This window comes from Podarcis pityusensis (assembly GCF_964106645.2).
Source record: "Podarcis pityusensis genome assembly, chromosome: 1".
In the NCBI taxonomy this organism is placed as follows: domain Eukaryota; kingdom Metazoa; phylum Chordata; class Lepidosauria; order Squamata; family Lacertidae; genus Podarcis; species Podarcis pityusensis.
The window spans coordinates 138852286-138870524 of record NC_138028.1 but is presented as its reverse complement, the minus strand read 5'-3'; the positions used below and the strand labels follow the sequence as shown (position 1 = coordinate 138870524).

The 18239-nt window shown below is 38.6% G+C and overlaps 1 protein-coding gene across 1 annotated transcript in view; it reads right to left on the bottom strand.

Annotated features, from left to right (window-relative positions):
* KANSL1L (KAT8 regulatory NSL complex subunit 1 like) overlaps positions 1-18239 on the bottom strand; it is a 47795-nt gene that overhangs the window by 1709 nt on the left and 27847 nt on the right. The window contains exons 8-16 of the mRNA XM_081016266.1: positions 13776-13929; positions 13283-13381; positions 12950-13087; positions 12331-12455; positions 11016-11140; positions 9789-9840; positions 2136-2245; positions 1039-1252; positions 28-326 (exon numbers count right to left, since the gene is read on the bottom strand). Of these exons, the coding sequence (XP_080872392.1) occupies positions 81-326; positions 1039-1252; positions 2136-2245; positions 9789-9840; positions 11016-11140; positions 12331-12455; positions 12950-13087; positions 13283-13381; positions 13776-13929 (1263 nt within the window). The 3' untranslated portion in view covers positions 28-80. The remainder of the gene's footprint in view (positions 1-27; positions 327-1038; positions 1253-2135; positions 2246-9788; positions 9841-11015; positions 11141-12330; positions 12456-12949; positions 13088-13282; positions 13382-13775; positions 13930-18239) is intronic.

The following is an 18239-nucleotide window of genomic DNA, read 5'->3' as shown; positions in this document are numbered from 1 at the left end:
CTTTTAGGAGCATTAAAATATTTTTACCTTACACATTCTTTCACTTTGGTTAGCTTTCTTGATAACCGCATTACTTTCTGTCACCTCTGTTTTTTCATGCTGCCAATTCCCAAGTGAACTTGGTTGTACTCTTCCAGCTCATTGGGAGAGCTTTTCTTTTGTGGCTGGTTATTTGGTAAACTGAAGGCAGCATGTGAGGTACAGTCAAAGTCACTGGGGATGGCCGCATCTGAATTCTCTTGCTGATCTGTTATCTGATCTTGGCATAGTAAAGCACCTGCTTCTTCAACCTTTAGTGGAAAAGACCGACGTTCCCAAAGAACAGACTGAAAGGAATGAAAGAGAGAGGAAGAGGTGAATTCAACTGAAAATAAGCAGTAGTGTTTTCTTAACATTGTTTATCCTCCACTTTATGAACAGTCTTTGTAATTAACAAAAAAATAACGTTGATGTTCTTCACATATTCTCTCTGTAGTACGAACAACCTTCCTGCCTGCTACCTCCCCAGAACGACATTATCTTGATGAAGGTTATGAAACCAAGATCTAGTGCCTCTCTCTCTTGAGGCCTTTTGCAATTCAATCCCTGAATTCTCAGAACAAAGCTTACTATGTTTAATGGGACTTACTTAAAGGAAAGTGCATTTGATTTCAGTCATGCAGGGTAATTCTATACATATCTACTCAGAAGTAAGCCCCACTGGGCTAGATTTGTAGTATTACACCCCACAGTGAGTTCAGGACTGAGGTAAGGGATGACCAGGGATTTTCTAGCTCACATTCTTAGTGACTGCTACATAGCACAATTAAAAACAGTATAGTATAGTCAACAAAAAATATTAGCTTTGTTAAAAAAAATTTTTAATAAAAAAACAAACCCACCACCACAATGTGGACCTTTATATTAGTTTTACACTTTTAATACATATAATGCTAAATAATTTAAAGCAAAAAGGTTTATAGATAGCAGGTTTTGGTCCCTTCTGTCAGTGGGACTCAAGTCAACACACCCAGCTATTACTAAATATATATATTTTACCTTTGTTTTTTGGTTTCTTTCTGAAGACTGTGACTCCCTAAGGCAGAGAGAACTGTGGATTTCTGAAGTAGCGTCAGCAATGTTTTCAGAAAAATCAGATATTAAGTCAGTGTTGCCTTGTTTTTCTTTCAGTGCTGGATCTTGTCCGTCAGAACTTCTGCTATATGTTCTATTAATGAGACAAAGCTCCAGTTTTTTTCCAAACAGAAACCATCTAATGGAAAATAAGATGCTGTCATATTTTAAGGGGGTAGAATTAAAATTTCTTAATATTTTGAAAGGAAAACCCAAAAATTGAATGCAGAATGTATACAAGCAATTCCCTATTTATGTGGATGTTACATTCCAAGGCACCATACATTTACGGTAAGTGAAATCACATATATGGGGAAGACCACTGAAAAAGCCTGCAAACCACCTCTAAACCTCCGGAAACCCTTGAAAAGCCCTTTAAAAAAACAAAACTCCACCACAATCGCTCCCTCCAAACCTCCTTGCTCAGACTCCCAACTTTCCACAGGCCTGAGGTTGGTGCAAAGGATTTGCACTTGCAAAGGCTTGTAGGATTGCTAGGCATTATTTTCGTTTTTGCACTCTTTTGGGGCAATTTTTGCAGGGTTTGCAGCGATGTGTACAATCATGCATGCCTTGAATGTGCATAAATGGAAAGTTGTATAAGAAATCTTGCATTTAAGAGTAGCAAAGTGTAGGACCCTCCTGTGGTGCTGTCTTACCACATCCTTTTCTATAATCTTTACTGGGACAGGGCATTAAACAGCATTTAATAAACACTTTCCTTAGTTATTCAAAGTTGTGCGTGAAACATGCAGTATATTTTAGTGAAATTTTAATATCGCTATTTGAGCAATAATAGTTCCAGAAAAATATCATAAGTTTGGTTTCTTAGGATAACTGGCTATGAGGCTGCAAGTTCTTGGTAAAGGACCCCTGGACGGTTAAGTCCAGTTAAAGGTGACTATGAACCACGGCACTTATTTCGCTTCAGGCAGAGGGAGCCGGCATTTGTCCAAAAACAACTTTCCAGATCATGTGGCCAACATGACTAAACCATTTCTCTTATATAGGTATCAACCTGCCTGTTCCTTCTGGGCCATTGACACTGTTGCCACAGCGACCACCGTGCTCTCTCTTTGTCTTCGTAGTTTGCATGACGCGAAGCATAGGCATCATCTGACAGATCTTCTGCCTAAATATTAAAGTGCCCAGATTATAAACATTGTTTATAAGGGGAAGAGGGGAAATGATGTTGTATCAACTGTCGTGATGCTGGATCTTGCCCAGAGTCTTGTGGCACCTTAAAGCCTAGCAAAAATTATTGTAGCATAAGCTTTTGTGGAAAAACCAAAAGGAAATCAAACCAATCAACAAAAACTGCAAAAAAGCAACCTAGATGTATGTCTATAAAACACATTTTATAGCTATACAAATTTAAAACTTGACACATCTCTAGAACATACATTAATTTTTTGGTAAGAATAAAACACCAATGTTTCAACCGTAAAAAGACACAATTCTTTCACAGGTTATTTTACTATCCTGGGCAGAGTAGAGCGGAAGGGAGGGTATTACTTTAAAATGTTTATACAGTATGTGAAACTGATACTGGTCAATTTCTGGTCAGAACGTGTATTTTAGTGCTACATGAAGCTGTTTATACAGGCAACTCCCGGTTTAGGTGCGTTAGATGCGCAATTGCCCCAAACCTGAAGTAGCCCCAATACATCATAAATACGTCATGAAAAGGGGCAGAGCTGGGTGGAGCAGGCTTATTTCATCAGAGGTATGAAATATACTCGCAGGCTGACATACACCTAGGTCGGGGTGCTGTTGGGAGAAATCAGGTTGGGGGGAAACAAAAAGCATAAAGAGCAGTGATAGCTATGTAAAACCAAACTTAAAAGTAAATGATTTAGGTAACCAGAGTTCTTGCCTGTGCCTACTGTAGGGTTGTTCAATGCACTGTGTATAGGACTTGCAGGACCTGCACCTCCCTGGCATCCGTGAATATATAAATCTAGGTTTGTGCTGTCCGTGTGCAGCTCTATTATGATTTATTAAATGTGTATACTCTACTTTTTGCGTTGCCAGATTGTGAAATATGGTAGTGTATGTGATATAGCAGCCCTGTCAAAATAGATGTCATTCATTAAATTACTATTTTCAGCTGAAGGAGGAACATGATAACCCTGCAGTACAGGCAAGCAAATTTTGAGAAATGGGTGACAGCTTGCTTGATTTTGACTAAGTTTCCCCTCTGAAAGACTGAAGCAGGGGACTTCCGGGGGCGGCGCGAACGGCAATGGCGGTCCTCTTCTGAATGGGAGAGGAGGCTCCGCAGGCAACGGGTCGTCCGCTACGGCGAAGCGGAGACCCATTTTGGAAAACCCCAGGCAGCAAGAGCCTGGGGTCTTGAGGCTCGGTGGGCGCCTTGAGCGACCCTCCAAGCGCTAAAGGAACCCCGTAAGGGGCTCCGGAGCGTGGAGGGGGGTTGCGGCGCTGAGAGCTGCTTCACAGCCTGTGGAGCGAAGCCGCGCTGCTGCTGCCGGTGAGCGCTGATCCCTTTTCCTGCTAAATTACGGATTCGGACGAAAAGCAACTAACTTGTGAGTAAAAGACTGAATCATTTGAAACTAGAGACTTTAAAGGAAAAATCTAAATTGGCTTGAACTTGGCTGAAAGCGGAGAGACGTGGAAACAGGAAGTCCGTCTTCCGCAGCCATTGAACTTGAAAAAAGCAATCAGCTGGAGGAGTGGAGGCTGAAAGAAAGAGATTCTAAGCTTTACAGATCTAAGCATCTATTGAACTTGCATCTTAAAGTAAAGACTTTAAGCTAAAGATTTGGGATTATTACTTGCACTTGACTTTCCTCCTTTTATTGGATTACAAATTAGAAGGTGAAACCCAGAGTCAGGAGCTGCCTGAGCACTAAGGGAGCTGTCAGTACTGCAGATTTGGATACTGTATATTGGAACTTGCAACAATCTGAGGGTATTGAGACCTTTTAAATTTGAAACATTCTTTTTGGAGATAAATAAGCACTGTCTGTAACAAAGTGACCATTTATAAACTCTGCTAAACATTTGTATTTGAAGGTTCTTGGACATTAAATTAGACTCTGAAAGACATTTTAAGCTCCCTCTAGAGGATTGGATTAAAACAGTGACTTTACATGCACATTTTACTTTCGATTCCCTTGTTGTTTGCTTGCTCTGGACCTTTCCATTCCCATGGGAATAACTCAGTGTGACCTTGACTGACAGATAACGTTGGAATGAGTGGCACAAGAAAAAGAGGGAGAGCCAAACAAACAACTTTAACAACTCTAACCTCAGCCTCGCAGACACGTAGATCATCTGTACCTACTTTGCCCTCAGAAGTAGAGGGAGAGGGTGAAGCAGAGCAGTTACAATTGGAAGATATGGCCTCAGGAGTATCTGTTTCTGTTCTAGACAAAATTTTTGAAAAATTGGAAGCTTTGGACAAGAAAGTAGATGCGCAATCAGCAAAGATTGACAAAAATACAGAATGTCTAAATAAACTAACTACACAAGTGGTACAGAATGCACAAGCAATTGGACAGTTAACGGAGGCCTCAGCAGAAAATCGGAAATTGGCTGAGGACACCAGACAAAAATTAGAAAATTTAGAGCAAGAGGTAAGACCACTCACTAAACAAGTTGGGGAACATCAGATTTATCTTTCTATGATAGAACTGCGAAATCGTGAGAATAACTTGAGGATTAGATCATTACAAGAGGCAGAAGAAGGACATCTAACTGAGTTTTTGACCAAAGAATTCTCCAAGTTCTGGAATTTGGAAGAAAAGGACTTTAAAATCGTGTCAGCTTTCAGACTTGGAAGATTCATAAAGAAGGAGAGGCCCAGAGATTGTTTGATAACATTGAGATCAAAGGAGGAAAGGGATAAGATTTTGGGCCTACATTTCGTAAAGTCACTGGAGGTTTTGGATAGAAGAATTGAAATCTATAAAGATATCCCAAGACAACTGCTGGATCTTAGAGCCGCCTATTCTGAACTTGCTAAACTACTAAGGAGCAACGCAATTCCATTCAGGTGGGAATTTCCCCAAGGAATATCTTTTACCTTTAGAGGGAGAAAGGTTAAAGTAAGAACACTGGAAGAGAGAGACAAATTTCTGTCTACATACGGAGAGGACCTTCAAAAAGGAATTGAACTACCTTCTGGGCCTGAGGCAACGCCAGTACCAACACCAGCACCTGTGGAACCTGAAGATCCTGAGAACAAGATACCACCCCTTGAAAAATAACCAGATAATTCAGGATGTCTCTGCAACTGTTGAGCTGGAATATTAATGGTTGTAACATTCCGGAAAAAAGGAAGAAAATATTTCATATATTAAAAAAAGAACAATTGGACATTATTTGCCTACAGGAAACACATGTGACAAGGCTCCACAGAAAAGTGTTAATAAATAAAAGATTGGGCCAGGAATTTATATCGTCGGACAAAGTTAAGAAGAGAGGCGTGGTGATATATGCGAAAGAGAGCCTGTCACCTAAATTCTTATTTAAAGATGAACATGGAAGAATTTTGGCAATTGAGATACAACATCAAGGAGAGAAATTGTTGATATTAGGAATCTATGCACTTAACGAAGGGAAATCGGAATTTTACAAGAAGCTGCAGGACACAATGCTGGATTATCTGGATTACAACAACATCATAATGATGGGAGATATGAATGGGGTCGTATCAACTAACATGGACAAGTCACAAAGTCAAAATGTCACAAAAGACGGCAGACTACCTAAAACCTTTTTTGAAATGACAGACAATATGGATTTGATTGACATCTGGAGGACAAAGAACCCACTAGGAAGAGAGGGAACATTCTTTTCTGAAGCCCAACTGACCTGGACAAGAATCGACCAAATATGGATTTCTAGAGGCCTGGCACCTAAGGTCAGAAAAGTGGAAATCTGCCCAAAGACCTGTTCCGACCATAATGCAGTAAAGATGGATATGACACTATTACCAACTGGATCCTTTAGATGGAAGATGAATGACAATTTGTTTAGAGATCAGGAAATTACCAAGAAGGCCCAAAAAGTTTTGAAGGATTACTTTGAGATAAATATGAATAATATGGTGGAAAAAAGAATAATCTGGGACGCAAGCAAAGCTGTAATGAGGGGATTCTTGATACAACAGAATGCAGTAAAGAAAAGAATACAAAGTGAGAAAAAAGATAAGATCTTGGATAAAATAAAAGAATTAGAGAAGAAATTAAGAGTGAATCCGAAGTCACAGCCAACTCTGAGAGAAATTAAACTTTATCAAACACAATATTCTAAATTGATAAATCAGGAAATTGAATGGAAGGTTAAATTAATGAAACAAAAAACGTTTGAGTCGGCGAATAAATGTGGAAAACTGCTAGCTTGGCAGTTGAAGAGAAGACAAAGATTAAATACTGTTACAAACTTAGAGGTCGACGGAAAAAACATCCAGAATCCAGTGGATATTAGAAAGTGTTTCCAGAGATACTTCAAAAAATTATACACCCAAGGGCCGCAAGACGATGTTGAGATTAAACAATTTTTGGCAAAAAACGGACTATCTAAATTGTCACAAGAAAACAGGACAATCCTGAATTCTAAAATAACACGACAGGAGATCGAACAAGCCATCCAGAACATGCAACTTGGCAAATCCCCAGGACCAGATGGGCTGACCTCCAAGTACTATAAGACATTAAAAGACTATTTGATACAACCTTTGATGGAGGTCAGCAATGAAATTATGGAGGGGAAGAGGGCACCGGAGTCGTGGAAGGAAGCCTTTATCACATTAATACCAAAGTCGGAAGCTGAAAAGACACAACTTAAGAACTACCGTCCCATCTCTCTTTTAAATGTGGATTACAAAATATTTGCAGACATTTTGGCAAATAGATTTAAAAAAGTTTTAAATGAAGTAATTCACAAGGACCAGGCCGGCTTTCTCCCAGGTAGACATCTGTTTGCTAATACAAGGAACATTATTGACATTTTGGAACTTTTGCAAACAGATATAAATACAAAAGCAGTTTTAATTTTTATAGACGCGGAGAAGGCCTTTGACAATATCTCCTGGAAATTTATGATGGGAAATTTAAAAGAGATGGGAGTGGGACGGGGTTTTGAGAATGGGATTGAGGCGATATATTCAGAACAGAAAGCTAAACTGATAGTTAATAATGTGGTTACAGAAGAGTTTAAAATTGAAAAAGGGACACGACAAGGTTGCCCTATTTCCCCTTTGTTATTTATTTCGGTTCTGGAAGTGCTATTGAACATGATTAGAGGGGATCGGTTGGTGGAAGGAATTCAGGTCGGTCAGAAACAATATAAATTAAAAGCTTTCGCAGATGACCTGGTTTTGACCTTGCAGAAGCCAGAGCCTAGTACGAAAAGAGTATTACAATTGATTAATGATTTTGGTCGGGTGGCTGGATTTAAACTAAATAAACAGAAAACTAAGGTTTTGGGGAAAAATTTGACTGATACAGAGTCAGAACGGTTTCAGAATGAGACGGAACTTAATGTGGTTAAAAAAGTAAAATACCTAGGGGTAAACATAACAGTAAAAAATCTAAGTCTATTTAAGGACAATTATGAAAAATGCTGGACAGAAATCAAGAGAGACTTAGATAGTTGGTCAAAATTGAAACTTTCTTTGTTAGGCCGAATTGCTGCTATCAAGATGAATGTATTGCCAAGGATGTTGTTTTTATTTCAAACACTTCAGGTTTTGGACAAAACGGAGTGCTTTCAGAAGTGGCAGAGAGACATTTCTAAGTTTGTCTGGCAGGGCAAAAAGCCCAGAATTAAGTTTAAGATATTAACCGATGCAAAACAAAGAGGGGGCTTCGCCATGCCAGACTTAAAGTTGTATTATGAAGCCGCAGCGTTTTGCTGGCTAAAAGACTGGCTACTTCTTGAAGACACTGATGTGTTAGATTTGGAAGGGTTTAACAATGCCTTTGGATGGCATGCATATTTATGGTATGACAAGGTTAAAGCAAATAAGGCCTTTAAGAACCATATTGTCAGAAAATCATTGTTTAATGTCTGGACAAAATATAAAGACTTGCTGGAAAATAAAACACCAAGGTGGCTTTCACCTTTGGAAGCCAAGGCCCGAAAAAGACCCAATATGGAGGCTAAATGGCCAAAATATTGGGAAATACTAGAAAAGGATGGAGACAATTGGAAATTGCAGAGTTTGGAGAAAATGAAAGACAAAGTGCGAGATTGGTTACATTACGCTCAGATTAAAGAAGTTTTTAAAAATGATAAGAAACTAGGGTTCCAGGTGGAGAAGTCGAAATTGGAAACAGAATTGCTAGAACCAAAGATTAAGGTACTCTCAAGGATGTATAACTTGCTGTTGAAATGGAATACACAAGATGAAACGGTTAAATCGGCTATGATAAGGTGGGCACAGGACATTGGGCATAATATAATGTTTGAGGACTGGGAGAGGTTGTGGAGTAATGGATTGAAATTTACTGCATGTAACGCTCTGAAAGAAAATGTAATGAAAATGATTTATAGATGGTATATGACCCCAGTCAAACTTGCCAAAATTTACCACCTGTCTGATAATAAGTGTTGGAAATGTAGAGAGTGTGAGGGAACGTTCTTCCACCTCTGGTGGACTTGCCCTAAAGTGAAGGCGTTCTGGGAAATGATTTATAATGAATTGAAAAAGGTATTTAAATATACCTTCACTAAGAAACCAGAGGCTTTCCTTTTGGGTATTGTCGGCCAAGGGGTGGCAAAGAAGGACCAGACATTTTTTATGTATGCAACAACAGCAGCAAGGATACTTCTCGCCAAACATTGGAAAACTCAAGATTTACCCACACTGGAAGAATGGCAGATACAACTGATAGACTACATGGAACTGGCTGAAATGACCGGCAGAATCCGTGACCTGGGAGAAGAGAGGATTGAGGAGGACTGGAAGAAATTTAAGAACTATTTACAAAAGTATTGTAATTTGAGTGAATGCTAAATAAGATGCTAGATTAAAATAACTGAGCACCACTAAATTTAGAAGTTTTTAAGAAAATAAGTAAGACTGTGAAAATTTAGCTCCTTTTGAGAATTATAAGATTATGAAATATAGAAGGGATATAAGAATTTAAATAAGATGATAAATTGCTGACAAAATGTTACAACGATGAAAGTGGGAGCGGGAGATGTGAGGAAGTCCAAAGAAAATGTGAAAATATGTTAAGATAAATGTTATATTGTTTATTATGTTTATTTTTATTGTAAAACCCAATAAATTGCTTTAAAAAAAAAATGAAAGACTGAAGCAGGAACATATGTTCTCCAATAACCCATAAAAAAACTTGTTCAGCAAAGATATTTCAGCCAGAATTTAACAGTAGATGTTGCAAGTGAAAATGGCTTTGGGGTCATTCAAGGTGTACTTCTGCACAAGGTTGATGTAACTTATTTTTCTGAACTTTCAAGCACTAGTTAGCCAATACCTTAAGAAAACATTCATACAATATTTCTGATCTTATTGTTTCCTTTCCTCGCTTGTACAATTCATAAACATGCAAGTGTGTGTCAAGGATACTGTTTATTTTGGGAGGGAAAATAGTTTCCCGCTCTAAGAGCTCTACAAAACTACTGGATAAAACAAAAGCAATGTTATAAATTATCAGATGGATGGAAACACAACCAACCTTTTCTTCTTCATGCAGGCTTCCCAAAGGCTCGAGGTTAACAGTTCTCCAGCTGTTGATGAAAAAGATTCCTCAATGCACAATTCATCTCTGTCACATTGTGAAAAATCATTTTGCATAGTAAACACTACAAATACACTAATTCAACAAATGAAATAATTGAATTTCTGTGTATGGTTAGTGCTTGTCTAGTTTAAATCCATTGACTATAAGCTGATAAGAACTTCTCACTGGACCCTCTCTACCCACTACTTTGCTCATCTGCCTCCTCTAAGTACTATAAAGTTGGTTGCTTTATGGGCAAAGTGAGCTGCAATTAGTTAACTAAATCTGACAGTAAAAACTCACTGGTGTATACTTGAAAAGCAGAGAAATGCACAAATTTAATCTAGGATTGACATGTACCCATGAATGATGATGATTTTCAACGAATTCTGGACACTGACCAAAGCAACTTAATCTAAACACATTTGAAGAAGCCTCATACGATGCAAAATCAAGACTCTTTGCTTTCACTGCTTAAAGAGCTTTTGATATCAGTGACGCAATTAATTTATCTGGCTCAGCACGAGACTTTAAAATATTTGTCCTCTGTTCTAATGGCAAATAACATGCTTTCATGGGGTGGATAAAGCCTTTTGAACCCTACCTTCCAGTTTTTTAATACTGCTTTTCACACCTGTTTGCAGGCATAATTTCCTACTGATGCTTTGGCATCATTTTTAATGTAACAGACTAAAACAAAAACAGGACAGCTCCTCATTGACTACAGTCCTGTCCAGTCAGGAACCATGACAGTGTTATGGAACTAATCAGGATTTGGCTCTGCTGAAACCAGTTAAGGGCAAGCAAATCCTGACTGCTTTCACAGAGAAATCCTGAAACAGCTACAGTTCTATCAGAATGTTTTGATGCATTCTTGAATGTGTATTCCAGAACATAACCCACTGGGAGGAATATATATGCTCAGACATGTATGCCAGCGTACACCTGGGCTGTTCTGATGCATTGTGGCAGTTTCATTGCTGCAGAAGAAAGTGGCAAAAGAAAGCTGTCCTTTGCCCTTTTGAGTTACCTCCTCCCCACATCATCAAAATATGTGTTTTTCTAGAGATAAGAAACATTTGCAATTTGGCCTCCTAGTCTGGCTCAAATGTACTTTTAAGGTTGAGTATGGCCCTAGCAAAATATAGCTTCACACTGTCTTATGAATGGACACAACTGTACCTTGGAGTGAGAATTTCTTTATACTGCAGTTTCTCCAGCTTGGACGGTGCCACGAGTGACATAGGTATAACAATATTATCTATATCATAGGAGCTCTCACTTCTCAGTCTACGTCTTGAATTGAGCTGTGCAAAAATCATAACATTATACATCGGATGTCATTAAATGGACACTCAAAGTCAAAAGTAAACTTAAGTGCACAGAACTCGCTAGAAAACCATCTTTAATACTTAAAGCTGATCAGAAATTTTTGAAACTATATCCCAACAGAAAAATGTCAGTACTATAAACAAGCTCTGGTTTAAAACTAATATATAATCATTAATTCATGAAAATACAAACTGATATACTAAATTATCAAAGCCAGAGGTAAAATGTTTTTTATTGGCTTTGTTGTAAATCCATCAAGTGCCCTCCTGTGTGAGGAGTCTTAACTGCCATCAAGTCTGCTTTTCAAGAGAAAAACTGTGTACCAGAGCTGCCATTTCCTCCTTAACTAGACATCACCACCAGCTTTGCGCCTACATCTGGTCTAGTGGAAAGATTGATTCATGGGAAGGATGGACAAGGACAAGACAGCCTGAAATGTCACTGATGTCAGCTGTAACTTTGAGAATTAGTGCTGGAACTTGCTTCTTCCTCCTAGTCCTTTCCTCTTCTATCAAGTCTTTTTAGCCTGTGAGCCTGAGGCCAACGACTGTCTTAGAGCTTGTTTTGATAAGCCGCTCAGAGTTTTTTTTTACTAAAGGGCAAGGTCCTAACTCCTTTTTAAAGCACAACTTTTATCCCTTATATTGTCCTTAATATCTCCAGTTATGGTACAGAGTGTCTCTGGAATACGTTCCTTTGCTACATTCCTCAGGAGACATGCTCCTACTGCTGACTTCATAGCCAGTGCAGTGCAGGAAGCAAAAGGATGGTGCTGAGACAGCAACAACCCTCAACTTGGCACCCTTTAGTTGTTATCCATCGGACTTCGCCAACATGGCCTTCTCATGTATCATGTATCATGGCTTTCATGTGAACAGGGACCATGCTGGAGCTGGAGCTGCTTGGGGGAACATCTGTATTGTTCTCCAGCTGCCAGGATTTGCATACTGATTTAGCTGTTCAGAGAGTAATTTATACTATGCAACACATCTGACGCAGATCAGCCCCTCTAGACCAGACTCACCCTACCTGACTCCTGAGACCCAGCCAATATGGTCAATGGCCAGGATGATGGGAGCTCCAATTAAAAAAATATATGAAGGGCACCAGGTGGGAGAAGGTTGGTCTAGACTGCTAATCTTCCAGTACAATAATTTTAGCATACCTGTGTTGATATACTATGACTTGATCTAGACATCATGTCTCCATTGGCTGCTCCTGTAAAAGGACTCTGGGATTCTGGTTCTGCGTGTTGAAAGGAAAATGCTTCACATCTCTTACTACTTTCTCCTGCCACACAAAAGAAAGAAAAGGGGAAGAGTCCTTTATCTTTCAGAAAATGAAGTTGTATGTAATGAACGATATTTCTGAACAACTACTACAATTACGACTTAGCTGCTCCACATGATGTTATAATAAACGTAAATGGAACATAGCAAGAGGTGACAATGAAACTGTTAAGAGAGTCTTATCTGTAAAAATGCAAACATACGCCCACCTATTGCTATATTCAAAGGAAGCTGATAAAAGTTATTCTCCACAGTACCACATGGTTTCTACAGCTGGAATGCAATCCTCAAGAGTTTGACAAAACATCCATTTGAGGCTGTAATCCTATACACACTTCCCTCTGAGCAAGTCCGAGTGAACTTAATGGGACTTACTTCTGAATCGAGATGTACAGGATTGCACTGCAAACAGTTACTTTCTTCTTGTGGACAGAAGTGGACAGTATGCTGGGGACTTGTCATTTACCTGACCTCCTGATAGCTTAGGCAACTTACCAATCACTGTCTCACTTAAATGTCTTTTCTTTCTTCCCTCTAGCAGGTGTTCAGATGCTTCTGACACAGTCTGATGTTTGAAACTGGATTCAAATCCACAGATCCACTGTTGAGGAGGACCTTTATAATGAAAATATTCTACAACAAAATAAACACTATCTTACTATTGTTCTCAGTTTAAAGGAAGGCTATTTTTTCTGTTTGCACTTTAAATTACAATGTAAAAATTCATCCCCATCAGTTAAAAAAAAAAGTACAGTGGAGAAAAATCAACAAAACAATGTCAAATAATAAATTTTGAAACAAAAAAAGGCAAAATTATGTACTGCATACCATTTGATGGAGACATTTTTAACTCTAAACCAAGGGCAGATTCACCTTTGACCTCATAATTCTTGAGCAGTGTCTTAAAGTGTACATGAAGAGAAGTGTCTGAAAAATAGAGATTCAATCTATGTAAAGAAATATAAATCATCTAATTGCAATCTACTATCCCCAAAATCTATTCACTTACATGTGCACTGCATGCCTATTTTCAAAGGCTAATTCATGAAGTCTGGCCTACTCTCCACTATGTAAGTGCCAGTAGTTTTGTGGAGAAAATGCTAAGTGGAGTGTACAAAACCATGAAGCTCCCCTAGTGACAGTTACTGTTTCTCTTAATCTTAACTGCCTCACAGAGTACTTACAAGAACAAAATGGGGGCAGGGGGAGTCTCTGACACTGCCTTGAGCTCCTTGGAGGAATGCAGAAAATACAGCATAATAAAAAAATAGTCAATAAAAGGGATGTTCTGCTGTACATATGATAGCAAGCAACCACTTACCAGAAGGAAATGATAAGACGGGATGGAATGAGGTGTCCAATTCTAACATGAGTTGTTTTTGTGTCCTGGGCTTGGTGCTCAATTCATATGTACTCCACATGGAGGCTGGAACCACTTCTTCTGTATTAAACAAGGCATCTCTCAGTTGCATAGCCTGTAAGGTGGCACACAGATTTAAAACTTTTGTCATTAAATGGACCAAACCGTGTCAACAGATTGAAGTTCAAGCTGGACAAGACAGCAGGACTACTGCTCCAGAGATAGGTATTCTTCAGCCAGTTTATCCCTGACTTTACTAAATTAAATCCGTAATATTTTTCTTAACTTCCGTTCTCTGTTTACCCCAAAAATCCAGTGAAAGCAATTATCTCCTCCTGCTGTTGCTCCCCCATCATGACTAATAATGACTGGTAGTTTTATCCTCCATGAATTTCTTAACTCCTTTTAAAGTCACCTAACATCAACCTGCGGGCAAATATATTGGGCATGCTCCAATTTATTCTACTTGTCATATAGAATGACAAGTAGTGTCAAATTTTGAAGTTACATTTCACAAAGCCACAACCCACATCCCTAAATACTATGTGTGAACTTGCACACCTACCAAAGAACAGCACAATACCAAATTTATTAGGATCAGCATGACAGCTCAAGAAACTTTTAAATAAAGGAGAACATAAGAACAATCAATATGTAAAGCTAGACAAAACATCGGGAATTGGCTGAATATGCATCAAATTACACACTTTTTGGCAAGCCCAACAGTTATCGCATATGCTTCTATGCCTCTAACTCCATTTGAAATTCTAATTATGAATACTAATGCAAAATCTGAACATGTATTATCAATAATTACAAAATAGTACATGACATACAATTGGGCCAAATAAATTTAATAAAACATACTTGGGAATCAGATTTAGAAACCATAATTTGAAGGGGCAGATTGGCAAAGCTTGTGGGCTAAAAAAATCAGTATCCACATGTGTAAAAGAAAACACTCTCAGTGTCTTACATAGACCCCTCTGAGGTGCAACTACATCAATAAAACCATTTCTCCTCTCTGTTGGAGAAAGTGTAAGGAGAACAACTATTCATACATGGTGGGCATGTGAAAAACTGCAACTATTTTGGAACAATTCTGTTAATGAGATTGGCTAGATTACAAACCAAAATGTTATTTGCACCACAACCTTGGTTCTGCTATCAAGTTTTAAAGATGATACTGTTATCATCCTTAAATAAAGAACTAATCACCTTCCTTTTGATAGCTACTAGACAACCTATTGCTCAAAACTGAAAGTCCCTAGAACATTTAGAATTATCACAGTGGAAACAGAAAGCATGGACATTGGCAGTCTCTAAAAAATTAACAAAGGAAGTCAAGGCATTAGTCAGAAACTTTATAGTGATATGGCACCCTTTTTCACAGATTATCACTCATGTTATTTTGAAAAATCAATAAAAGAATTTTAAAAGAGGATAAGCATAACTGCAAACTATATATAGTTTCCTGGGTGCAAGGTTCACTGAACTCAGTGGTGCTTATTTCTGACTGCAATGAAAGATCTTCAGCCAGCTGAAATTGCAACCTTTAGCTTTTAAATAGAAATGCAAACAATATTGAAAAGGGATCCTTTGGAGTACAAGGGAGATGGAACATGCAAAAATGCCTCTCTCTCCTGTCCTGCTAGTAAACAGCCAGCATTGGATACCACCCTGCTTTATTTTAAACAGGTGAAAATTACCGTATTTTTCGCTCTATAAGACGCACCAGACCACAAGACGCACCTAGTTTTTGGAGGAGGAAAACAAGAAAAAAAATATTCTGAATCTCAGAAGCCAGAACAGCAATAGGGATCGCTGCGCAGTGAAAGCAGCAATCCCTCTTGCTGTTCTAGCTTCTGTGATAGCTGTGCAGCCTACATTCGCTCCATAAGACGCACACACATTTCCCCTTACTTTTTAGGAGGGAAAAAGTGAGTCTTATAGAGCAAAAAATACGGTACTTCCCCCCCCCCCTTTAGGTGAAGACAAAGTTTTATTGGGACATAACATTTTTAGCTTCAATCACTGGCTCTGACCTTTTTCTTTTCTTTCCTTTTTACTGAGAAAACTATTCTTATGAATATCATATTGCTATATTTAGGGAAATAAAAACCTGATTAATGAAATGTTACTGTAGGAGGAATATACTTATTTTTGTGAAGGTTTCCATTCCTCTTGCTTTACACACAATATGCTATATTTTGTTTTAAAAGTTTTAAGATTTTAAGTTTTAAGATTATTTGCAAAAACAGCAGCAAAGCAGAATTTTCCAAATTAAATATTTATTTCAGTTCAGGTACTTTGCAGCTGTTTATGCTAGGTCGAATCTTAATTTAACACAGATCAGCTTAAGGTACTTCTGAGCCTATGAAGAGGAAAACTAAGCTAGCTTGGAACAGCAAAAATCTTTTTAAAAAAAAGAAAAAGAGAAGATACAGCTCTTCAATTTCCTTTAAACTTGAGCACTGCCAGCTGTGTAAGGTTTTGTGATTAAATAAATAATCCAAAAAGAAACAGCAGATTTAGATGGCAACATACTTCCTCAGAGGTAAGTGTTTGGGGGGGGGGGATCTTTATGCTCTCATCACCTTTACCAGACTCTGAAACTAGAACAGATACATTAATTTGATATGAGAGATTTTGAACTATTATTAGCTTTAGGCCTCCGACTCCTAAGAAACTCATATATGAAATGTTTTATTTGTTTTATTGTACAAACAAAATGCATTTTGTATGAAGATTCTGTCATGTCTCTAAGAGCTTGGATGGCTTAAACAGTTACATTTACATACATAAAAATACATCTATTTATGGCTACATATACGTAAATGTGTGTTTAACACACACACACACACACACACACACACACACACACACAAAACAAACACGTAACTCAATCTTCAATAAACTCCCAAATTACTAAGACCTTTGGCTATGACTCGGAAAACAGCTAGCAATTACAAGTTTTTGATGGCAGCAAGAGTAGCTCTCTGTAACTTAGATCATGTGCTCCCACACTTCTGAAGCCCAAATGCAACTGAGAGTTGTTTTGGAATTTTCCTTCTCTGTGTCTTACAACAGCTCTTGGAGACATCCAACTTAAGCTTGTCATTGCTCCCGTAGCAAACAATTTAGTATTCAATTCAGGGTTTACTTGCATGCCAAGGCCTGCTTTTCAAAGCATTCATTATACAGCACTATGATTTAGCAAAGTGTGATAGTTTTCAATTGCCGTTTTTGTCCAGACATATGTATTAGGTGGAAAGAGCGGACTACAATACTGCTGCTTCATTTCTGAATTCTGAAGTTTGCTGTCAAAAGTAACAAGGCAGCATGTTGCAGTATTGTTGTTGTTGTTTAGTCGTTTAGTCGTGTCCGACTCTTCGTGACCCCCTGGACCAGAGCACGCCAGGCACTCCTGTCTTCCACATGTTGCAGTATAGTATTGTACTAATGTTGCTGACAGTGTAGTAAAATCAGATTGCATTTCCTTGTTGGTTGGGGGGCGTGGACTGTAATTTCATGTTAGCCTCACTTGACCTCAGTAGAAGCTAAGTGAAGACACTGTTTTTATCTGAAGAGGCATATCATTTCTGCTCGCAAAACCTTTCTTGATTAGTAACTTCAGCCTAGCTGACCTCTTAAACCCATTTCAGTGCTCAGTCATGTTGTTTGAATGCAACAAATACAGTGGTGCCTCGCAAGACAAAATTAATCCGTTCCGCGAGTATCTTCGTCTAGCGGTTTTTTCGTCTTGCGAAGCAACCCTATTAGCGGCTTAGCGGATTAGCGCTATTAGCGGTTTAGCGGCTATTAAAGTCTTATCGGCTTAGCTGCTAAAAGGCTATTAAAGGCTTAGCGGCTTAGATAAAGGGGGGAAAAGTGGGAAAAAAAATCTCAAGACTCGCAAGACATTTTCGTCTTGCGAAGCAAGCCCATAGGGAAATTCGTCCTGCGAAGCAACTCAAAAACGGAAAACCCTTTCGTCTAGCGGGTTTTCCGTCTTGCGAGGCATTCGTCTTGCGGGGCACCACTGTAACACAGCTCAGTTACACTGCTTTCTTTCCTTATATACTTCCACATTAACTCTCAAGTGTTAAACCATTTGTAAAAAATATTTACCTAAATAACTAGTATGAAGCAGAATGCGGCCTGTTAACACAGCCCAGCCCACTGGTCAAGTCAAAGTGACCTCACTGTCATACATGGTGGGCTGTCATCCAGAAAATTGGGTAAGGATATGACCCAACAAGATGGAAGATGCTTTCAGTTCTGGACTCGTATAAATGGTCACATGAAAGAAACTCATTGTATAATTAATCCATAATATATCTTGCTTCTCTCTCCTGTTCTTTTGTCCCCCAAAGGGAAAATCCAGCTGACAATACAGGGGTACCCCCTATGTGTGAGACATTG